General features: G+C 34.5%; 1 protein-coding gene across 1 annotated transcript; it reads left to right on the top strand.

The window, feature by feature from the left end:
* The first annotated feature begins 447 nt into the window (after positions 1–447).
* Positions 448–5,525, top strand: XTH30 (xyloglucan endotransglucosylase/hydrolase 30). The gene is made up of 4 exons (XM_011628617.3): positions 448–769; positions 927–1,027; positions 2,221–2,429; positions 4,734–5,525. Exons 1-4 carry the CDS (start codon positions 571–573, stop codon positions 5,242–5,244), a joined length of 1,020 nt encoding a protein of 339 aa, XP_011626919.1. The 5' UTR covers positions 448–570; the 3' UTR covers positions 5,245–5,525.
* Positions 5,526–11,026: the final 5,501 nt, after the last annotated feature.

Below are 11,026 nucleotides of genomic sequence, written 5' to 3'. Positions count from 1 at the left end.
GTTTTTTTAGGCTTGGGATTGGCATGATCGGCTTTAATTTGGCCCAAAAAAAAATATACATTTCGATATGATAATTTGAGTGCTCATGCCTCTCTCTTTCTCTAAGTTAATTTGTCACCCGGGTTAACAATTCACAAATAGATAAAATGGATAAAGTGTAGTTATTCATAAACACAAAGGACAGGGGCAGAAAAACTAAAAAGGGAGAACAAAAATCGACGAGTACGATGAAGGGGCTTATTTGTAATTTAGGTGAAGGCTTCAGGTATTTTCGTCAGCTTCAAATAAGAAACTGGGTTAGAGATTCCCGGTGTATAATAAATGATAGGGGGTCAGAAAAGAAAATTTGATTAGGAATAGGGGCATTCATATCATGGGTATTATCTGTTACGGTCGACATCACCCCGTCTTCGGTCCTATTTGAGCCCGTTCTCTTCGTCGCAAAGAGAAGAGAAACGAAGTTTTAGAAAGAGAAAGAGAGAGAGAAAGAGGAGAGGAAGGAATTTAGAGAGAGAAATATAAGGAGGAAAGAAGCGAGAGAAGAGAGACAGAGACAGAGATAGAGAGAGAATGGGGTTGAAATCTCTCTCTACTTTCACGCGCTCCTTATTCTTCCTCTTCTCTCTCTCCTCTGCCTTGGCCTTCACGGCCCCTGTTAATTTCACCACTCTCGCATTCGACGATGGCTTCTCGCCTCTCTTTGGAGATGGAAACCTTCAAAGATCACAGGACGGACGCCGTGTTCGTTTGCTCCTCGATGAATCCACCGGTAAATCTTTCAGTTTCTGCCATTTTTCATGGATTTTTTACCATTTGATTATGGTTTATTTCTTGATTTTGTGATCACCCATTTGTTTTATTTTGCAGGATTTGAAATGGGTTTCTTGTTCTGATCATTTGATGGGTGTTCTTGTTTTTGAAATTAGGTTCGGGATTCATATCACAGGATTTGTACATGCACGGATATTTCAGCGCTGATATAAAGTTGCCTTCTGATTACACGGCAGGCGTGGTCGTCGCTTTTTACGTGAGTTTCCCTTGTTATGGCCTTTCTTCTTTTGTTTCTCTCTCTCTCTCTCTTCTGTTCTTTTTTGAAGTTGGTTTATGGATTGTATCGATGTTGCCTTTTCTCGCCGTCTGCTTTTTCTCCGTTCAATTGTTTCAAAGTTTGGTTAATTTTTGGAATGAGAACAATTATGGGGAGACGGAGAAAAAAAGAGACATATTTTCTGACAGTTTTTTCATAATTTGGAGAGAGAGAGATTTTCCGTCAATTCTTTCATAGTGTAATTAATTTTTGGAATGAAAACAATTGAGAGAGAGTAATTTCGTGGCATTTTTTCTTTTCTTTTCTTTTGGGATATAACGAATTTTCACATGAAGTTCATTAAGAAGGGAGGCTTGGACTGCAGATTTTCTTCGATATCATGTAATCAATCCGGTTTTTGTTTACACAATTCCAGAATTTCTTGTTTTCCTCCATTTTATTGCTGTTTTGAATTTTCTTTTCATCTTTCAAAGAATTTATTTAAAGAAAAAAAAAAGGATCAAACTAGAAATTTGGAATTTGACGGGTTCACGCTTTACGTCCCATATGCGAAGATAGCTTATCATTCTCAGCTGTTCATACGGCAAATAAAATTTATATTTTGGGCCAATTTTCGGGAAAAAAAAATAATTTTTGGGCAAAAAAAATTGAGGTGCCTTGGGATATTAGCAAAAAAAATCCCTTTTTATTTCCAAAATTTGAAAATAGTCCAACATATTTTTTATTTTACACCTAAATCCCTCTTTTTAATAGGGAATATTGTATTTTTATATTAAAAGTGTATTAATTAAGCTCAAATTTTGGGCACTCATGCTTCTCACCATGACACGCTTGTAAAAAAATATAATTAAGTTAAAAAAAGATTAGTGGTATTTGATCTTTTATTTATTTTAAAATAATTTTTAGTATTTTTTTTGAAAAAATACGAGATGGCAAGAAGAATCAACCCCCTCCAAATTTGAGCTTAATTCAATATGTACAAAAAAAAAAAAAAACGATACTCGCTCCCAAAAATCGGATTTGAGCTTAAAATATAAAACATTCAGGAGTATTTTTAAATTTTAACAATTAAATAATTTTTCTTCATAAATCTTCCTAATAAATTTTAAGTAAATTAACTCTAAATATCCTTTATGTTCTCTCTAATTATGCTCTCTCTATTTTATATGTAGACATCAAATGGAGATATTTTTGAGAAAAATCACGATGAATTGGACTTTGAATTCCTGGGAAATATTAGAGGAAAAGATTGGAGAATTCAAACAAATGTGTACGGGAATGGGAGCACAAGCCGTGGGCGTGAGGAGAGATACAATCTTTGGTTTGATCCCACCAATGGCTTCCATCGCTATAGCATTTTGTGGACCCAAAAACACATCATGTAAGTTTCTCTCTCTCTTTTGCTTTCTTTTCCTTTTTTTTTTTTTTTTTTTTTATATTTTGGTTTCTTGTTTCTATTGTCTTAGTTATTTGAATTAACTTTTAACTTTAAGGTTGGTATTGTAGACATTTTCTTAATTCTTATGTCTCTTTATTTGGCTGAATTTTAATATTTCCATGGTTTTTTAAAGTACTGCTCTTTATTGGTTCAACTCTTAGTGAAAATCAATGATTAGGATCTCGCCTCAGCAAAGAGAATCGCCCCTTGAATAAGGTGAGTTACTTGGCCGAGTCCGAGTAGACCTAGTGGAGTCTTGTATAGGTAAAAGGCCCCGGATGAATAAAAAATATCAGGAAAATTTTGAAAAAATAAAATGAAGTTAGCATTAAATAGAACCAAAAACAACTTTATAAACTCAAAAAACGTTTTAAAAAGTACATAAAAGTGGCGTTTAGAAAGAATTGATTCTATCTCCAAAGACATTTTAAAAATCTCTATATATATAATAGGGATTATGCCAAAAAACTTACCAATTTTTGACAAAAACATCCAAGTATATAAATTATAGAATAATCCCATATTTTTATAATTTTAAAAAAAATCTAGAATTTTTAAGTACTCTGAGTTGTACATACAACTCAAGGTAAGTCGGCCTCACTCTTATTTGCTTGAGTTTGAGTGGGATGCATCCTTTAACACTGTTGAAAATAGTTATATTCCAGGGGTGGCAAAGGGGTCGGGTCCTGGTCCCTAGCCTAAAGTTTCTTATGGACCCAATCATGCTGATTGTATTATATATATATACATATATAATACAATCAACAAGTTTATGCAACGGTTGTATCATAGTATAATGCAACCCTACTTTTAGAAAACCGTACTTGTGGTCATACACTCTCTTCATCTCAATAATAAATTCTCAAAAAAAAAAATAAATCAATTTGAACCTTAGATATAGGAAAAATGAGTCCCCTCCAAAAACGAATCTAGACCATTCATTTTATGAATTTCAAGATCTTAGCCTTTATATACTCAAAATCAATTTTTTTTTTTTTTTTTTAACATTGTTCATCTAATGATAATAAACCATCCAAAAAAATTGGAAATGAAAAAAAAGTTCTTCTAATGCTTAGATCTAAGCATCTCACCAAAATGAACGGCATATGTTAATTGGATTAATTTTTTTTTTCTAAGTTGTGTTTTCAGATTTTTCTTTTTTTGTGATTGTTCATTAGAATGAAAAGAGTGTATATTTCAAAATTTTGATCAAACAAATGATTGTAGGATGGTTTTTTAAGGTTGTTGCATCATATTACTATACAAAATGTTGCATGAAATCATTGCTTTTATGTAGGATGGTTTTTTAAAGTTGTTGCATCATATTACTATACAAAATATTGCATGAAATCATTGCTTTTATATATATATATATATATATATATATATATATATATATATATATATATATATATCAGATAAGGTCAGGTAGGATCAGTTTGGACCTGACCCGATATGGTCCAATGCGGACTTTGGAACTAGACCTAAGCCTCGAGGTCCAACATATGAACCGGGTCTTGGACCATCCATGGGTTGGGTCAACCCGATTGCCACTCATATTATTATTATTATTATTATTTTTCTTTGCGCATGAATTTGGAAACTCCCATAGTTTTGCTCCTTATTGGTTTACTCCATCAGCGTATTTTTAGATTTTTTTTAAGATGAATTTTATCCAATTTATTGGGCCTGCAACTATAGTAAAGTTGAATGGAGTCGATGGAGTACAAATGGTCCTATAATATCAGTATTTGACGATACGATACAAAGCGTGTAAGAGAGAGACAATTAAAGGGAGAGAGAGAGAGAGAGAAAATAATAAACAGTATTTGGGCTTGGTATTAAGGGCATGCATATGGAACTTCTTTTATTCAAAGTAGCTGTACCGTGTTCTATAGTGCTACCTACTCCACATGATAGCATTTAAATGTATTATGTTTTTTCGAATAAATTGGAGTTTAGTGGAATATTTCTAAGTTTCCTGCTCCTCTCAATTTTCTTTTCGTGGGGAAGCCACTTAAATAATGAGGTCATATTCCTATAGGAATCTTCACTAAAAAAATGAAACAATACTTATTAAAGTGGCTTCTTTTATATTATTTTTATCAATCCTCTATACAAACACTCCATCATTTTCATACCAACCTTAATCAATCAACAAAAAACAAATAACTGAATCAGCAAAAGTCATAAAAAAAAACTAGGTATTTCTTTATTTACTTTTTTTTTTTTTTTTTTTGTGGGCAGATTCTATATTGACAGTGTCCCGATCCGTGAAGTAGTCCGAACTCCGGCCATGGGAGGTGACTACCCCTCGAAGCCGATGTCTGTATACGCCACCATATGGGATGGCTCGAATTGGGCCACCAACGGTGGCCGGTACAAGGCAAACTACAAATACGCTCCCTTTACTGCTGAGTTTTCGAATTTAGTCCTCAAGGGCCGCCCCTCTGACCCGATTGAGCAGATCTCAGCCAAGTCCTCAGAATCCGGTGACTCCTTTGGTGAAAATACCGAACTAGCCCATGCGCAAAGACTCTCCATGAATGGAGTTAGGCATAGGCATATGACCTACTCTTATTGCTACGACAGGGCCCGATACCCCGAGCCGCCCTCGGAATGTGTCGTAATTCCATCTGAGCAAAAGAGGTTCAAGGACACTGGGAGGGTCAAATTCGGAAATGGACACAGACGTCACGGGAAGAGGCGGACCCGTAATCCGATGCCGGAATCTGACCACAAATCCGCCTCTATTTAAAACCCCTTTTTTTGTTTTTTTCTATCCAATGAAAAACAATTTCTCAAGAATTTGAATAATTAAGGATTTTATTTATTTATTTTAAGGGGAAGTGGTTGCAGCACGTGTGGGCCCATGTTACTCACGTGGGTGGTCGTTGCTTTAAGGTTGAGTGCCCATGGCAACATCTTTTATATATATAGAGAGAGAGAGAGAGGGAGCCTTGTGACATATTATTATTGAATAATACTCCTTTTGTAATTATTGGCAATAATTAAATTCCTCGTGGTTTCTTTTTGTAATTATTGGCGATAATTTCAGTTGAAAAATGGAAGAGTCGTGATGGAGCTGCACCCTCCCCGTTTTGTGCCATATACATGAGCCTTGTGATTGGTCAGGGTTTCCATTTTTTAGGGGTTTTTTTGGCCAATCATTACCATTTATGGTATTTTTTTTGGATGTTCGATGGTGGGAGATCGTTTAGGGTTTCTGTGTTACTGAATTTGGAAAGTTCGAACGCCAGCCTTTTGCCAGCTGCATGGTCGCACGGGACCATGATGACGTACTAGCCAGATTGCTTTTCAAGCTTTGAATCTCTTATTATAAAGCAATACCATGAATTAAACAATATGATTATACACCATTCTTACATATGTTATATTAATAAATTGAATATGCTTGAGGCGGACAAATTATTTTATTATTCTGGAGGAAAATATTTCATGGAATGGAAAGGAACGAAAATGGTATATTGACCCATTGCATGTGCTTTATGTGGAACTCTTTTAAATAATTTATTTAAAAAATATTTTTTATATAAGGTTGAGGCTCTAAACAATCAAATTAAAGCGCACATCAAAAATTCATTATAAAAAGTTGTTTTGATGTCAAAAAACCATCAAATCCAATCATCTAGACCTTGAGATACATGATGTCAAAAAAAAAAAAGACTTCCAAGTTTTGGAAATAGTGCATCTTATAATGCATTTATCTAGACAATCAATTTTCAATATTTTCAAGTGTTCATAGATCCATCTATTTGATCTACACTGTTTTTGAAGCTTTAAATTTTATGACTAGATATAAAAATAAGTTCTAAGGTCATCAAAATATTTTTGTTACTGAAATGACATCTTTCGACATTATTTAAAGGTGCACCTTATTTGGATCGTTTAGGGCATAAGCCTTATACAAACCACACCCTTATTTAACCGGTTTCTATACAGCCAAGCCCGGCCACTTAATAAATCTATTTTTGAGATGGATTTTAATAATTACTTTTTAAGGACATGTAATAGCTAACATGGAGATCATGAATATGAAAAAATAAATAAGTTTTTAAAATAAAACTAATAATTCTAGTAATAAAACATTTGGAATGTTAGTTTCTATTGTTTTTAGATGGAACACCTACTTGCATCCATCTTTAAAATAAATGCATTAAATTTTTTGGACCGCATATGTAGAAATACAGTCCAGTGCACATGAAACAATTTTCCTTTAAATAAACTTCGTAAATGGTTTTTTATTAATTAATAAATAGATGAATATGTTATGCTTGAGTAAGGTGGCATTGACATTCACAAGCAAGGAACGTTTCCAACAAGGGGTAGATTAGAATTTCACTCTTAGGAAAATTGTGGAGTTCAAAAGAATTTAGTGTTTAAAAGCACATGGTCCCCCTCTAATAGAAAGAGAAAAACCCTGAAGTAATAATTGAAATATTTCCTTCCGTGTTCTAAATTTAGTTAGATTATAAGAGAGATCTGTTGTTTGAGGTAACCTTTCCTTATTGTTTGAATGTGAATTGCCATTTAATGCCTGCCCAGCTAAAACCTTTAGAAGTGAACCAACACGAACAAGTAGATGGTATATTTAGAGAGAGGAATCCCTCCTTGAAAGAGTAACTTTATTAGGAATGTTTACTAAAATACATAAGAAAACACTAAAAAATCCCAAGAAAAACAGAGAGAGAGAAAAAAAACAAACATAAAAGTTGAGGTGGTTAGATATTGGACCAGCACTGGTTCCTTCCCAAAATCAGTTTGTTCCAATCAATTCGTGATTCAGATCAGGCAATTCCTGATCCGAACAATGATTTTTGAAACACTATTCAGAAGCATAATTAATCCATTGGCTTTGAGGATTTCTTTTGTTTTAGGTAATTTTATGTAGAATGAAGAAGTTTTATGTGCTTATATCATATGGTTAAAGAGCTTTAAAAAACAGATGGTATCCCTAGCATAGTCATATTCTTAGATATGCCATGTTTGAAATGAGTGAGTCCGAAGTCTAACAGCTGATTAAACATGAATCGTAAGTTTGAAGAAGGAGCTGGAAGGAAGAGAATAAATAACTTTGGAATAAAGTAACATATGAAACAAGGAACCTTTGGTGTGAGTCCTAACGATATTAGTGTAGCCTCAAAATGATAAATGTTTGAAAATTCTTAAATGTCAACTTAAAACGGATTCATGCAAGTTAGAGGAGTCATCCCAAACTATAAAAAATAATAAAAGTTGCGGTTTGTATAAGGTTGCAACCTTAAACAATCTTGTAAAGGAGATTGTTTTGGGGTGGATTTTCTTGCCGACCTTTGAGAGAGGGTATTTTCTCTCAGCCTTCCTTCTTTTTATTGTTAATTTTCTGGTTTTGACATGCTAAGGAAGAAATCACTTATTATGAATTTGAAAAAATGCTCATTTATGACAGATAATGTCATCGTTCTAGGGTATGTTGTTTCATCTGAGGGCATTAAGGTGGATCAAGAGAAGGTTAAGGCCATAGCTGAGTGGTCGGTGTCAAAGTCGCTCACTGAGGTGCATTTTTTTCATGGCCTAACGACCTTTTATCGTCAATTTATCAGAAATTTCAGCACTCTAATAGCACCAGTGACTGATTGTATGAGGGCTAGAAAGTTTTCATGGAGTCCCGCTGCTGAAAAGAGCTTCAATCTAATTAAACAAAATATGATGCAAGCAATAGTACTTGTCTTACCAGATTTTTCTAAGGTGTTTGAGGTTGAAACTGATGCATCAAATGTTGGCATATGGGCAGTTCTAAGTCAAGAGGGGCAACCATTGGCCTTCTTTAGTGAAAAATTGAATGAGGTACGTAAGAAGTATTCGGTTTATGACCTCTAGTTTTAATGCAGTGGTGCAAGCCTTGCGTTACTGGAGGCACTACTTGATTCACCTATATGTGCCTATATCCAACCATAGCCATAGTTTTATCCTTCCCAACGTGCCCACCTAATGCTCCACCATGAAGCTCCTTGATATAGGCACATAAAACTTCTTCATTCCCAAGCACTATTTGAGTTCCCAGAAGAAGTTGAATGTGTGACATGCTAAGTGGATGGCCTTCCTTCAAGAATACACCTTCCTATTAAAGCACAAAGGTGGAACCCAAAATAAGGCAGCTAATGCTTTAAGTAGAAGGGTAATATTGCTTAGAACTTTTGTCTACGGAAGTGTTGCGGTTTCATTCAATTTTTAGCAAGGTCATTGAAAGTTGTGTTGATGGGCGAGACCCTATGGGTATATCTCATGCATGATGGTTGATTATTTAAAGGTCTGTGGTTATGTATACCTGATTGCTCCCTAAGGGAGAAGATAATCAAGGAGCTTCATGGTGGAGCATTAGGTGGGCACGTTGGGAAGGATAAAACTATGGCTATGGTTGGAGAAAAATATTTTTGGCCACGTATGCCGAGAGATATCGATCGATTTGTGACCTGATGTGGAACTTGCCAAGTATCTAAAGGTCACACACAAATTATATGTTTTTATACCCCCTCTTCCTATTTCAAATGCCCCATGAGTTGATATTTCTATGGACTGTGTACTTGGACTTACACGAACCACATGAGGTATGAACTCTATTTTTGTTGTTGTTGATCGATTTTCCAAAATGGTACATTTTATTCCTTGTAGGAGAACTATGGATGCTACACATATTGTCAATCTTATTTCCAAAGATATTGTAAGGCTAAATGGTATTCCTAAGTCTATTACATCTGATCGGGATACAAAATTTTTAAGTCATTTTTGGCGCACTTTGTGGAAGCGCATGGGAACTAAGCTTCAATTTTCTAGCGCTTATCATACTCAAATAGATGGGCAGACCGAAGTAGTGAATAGGAGCATTGGTAACCTCTTGAGAAGTATTGTTTGTGATAACATACTTCAGAGGGACCTCGCTTTGCCCCAGGCGGGGTTTGCTTACAACAGTTCAGCAAATCGATTTATAGGAAAATCACCATTTGATATTGTTAATGGGCGGATGCCTAATCATGTGCTGGACCTAGTGTCATTACCCATGCCAGGCAAGATGCTTTTGCTGAGCATTTTTTAGATTTGCAAGTTCAAATCAAGAAGAAAATTGAGTAAAGCAATGCAAAGTATCGAAAAGCCTCAAATGAGCATAGAAAAGAAAAAGTTTTCAAAGAAGGGGACTTAGTAGTGGTGTATTTGAGAAAGGAGAGGCTTCTTTTGGGAACCTATAATAAACTCAAGTCCAAGAAAGTGGGCCCTTGCCACATTTTGAAGCAATATGGGAACAATGCATACAAGGTGGAATTACCAATGGTATTGGATATTTCCCCGATATTTAATGTTGCTGACTTATTTGAATTTCATGATGTTGCTGACTTATTTGAATTTCATTGAGACCCTCTAGAAGTCAAAGAAAAAGTAGTTGATATGATGAAGCAATTACCGATAAAGAAATAGTAGGAAATTGAGCAAGTTTTGAAGACTGAACGCTTTCAAACTCGAAAAAATTACTATCGCCAATTTCTAGTCAAATGGAAGGGCATGTCATGCTTTGATAGCGAGTGGATTTCTGAACAAGAGTTCAAAAGAGTAGATCCAGATTTATACCCCGTCTATACTGAAGAGAGAAAAAAAAAATGAGTGTGTGGAGGTTTTTTGTTTTCTCTTTTGCTTATCTTGTTTTTTAGTCTATTTAAAGAGATGTTTCCCTTCATTGTAAAGCAATCTATGAATTGAATAAAAATTGATCTCATAAAAGAGATTGTTTTGGGGTAGATTCCCTTGCAGACTTTTTAAGAGATGGTATTTTTTCTTAACCTTCCTTCTTTTTACTGTTAATTTCTGGTTTTATTCTCTCCCTACATCAGGCTCCTTTTTAAGCTCTAATTTTAAAAATTTAGACTAAAAAATGGTTCAAATCAAGTAGCTCTTTAAACGCACATGAAAATAATGAAAATTGATGGTCTAGATCATGTGTTGCAAGATGCAATTTGTGGGACTCAAAAATTTTTTTTTTTTTTTTTTCTTTTTCATAATCGCATGTCTTGAATGTTTTTTGGTATAGTTTGCGCATTTGTTGGAAAGGTAGTTAGATATGTTGCAAAGTTTTGGTGATTAGTTTGTGAAAAAGCAGAAATAGCATCTTCTGCAACAATATTTTTTGGAATTTTATAGAATTTTGGCTATTTCCACTCCAGGGTTGCCTAACTTGCTTGTTCAAGGGCTTATTTTTTAAGATTTTATGATGCTTTTTTGGATTCACAATTGAGTGCCGGGGCAAAAAGTTAATACTTCGCATTTTGGAACTTTATGAAGTTTAAGGCTTTGGACTGGAAAAACTACTTCCCAAGAGTTTGTCCGGGCAGAATGTTTTTAGGAATTGATGGGCTGAAAAAAAAGGAAATTTAAGTTAACATATGTTATGATTTGTAGAATTAAAAAAACATCTCCAATATTTCATGTTTTTAAACTCATAGCTCTTTTTTTTTTACTTTTTTTTTTCAATCTTCCAAGAGTTTGTTTTGAAA

The sequence above is a fragment of the Amborella trichopoda genome, chromosome 3, assembly GCF_054954075.1.
Source record: "Amborella trichopoda isolate Santa Cruz 75 chromosome 3, AtrichopodaSantaCruz75HAP2 v2.0, whole genome shotgun sequence".
NCBI classification, from domain to species: domain Eukaryota; kingdom Viridiplantae; phylum Streptophyta; class Magnoliopsida; order Amborellales; family Amborellaceae; genus Amborella; species Amborella trichopoda.
The sequence above is the reverse complement of the archived record's forward strand: the minus strand, read 5'-3'. Positions and strand labels throughout refer to the sequence as shown.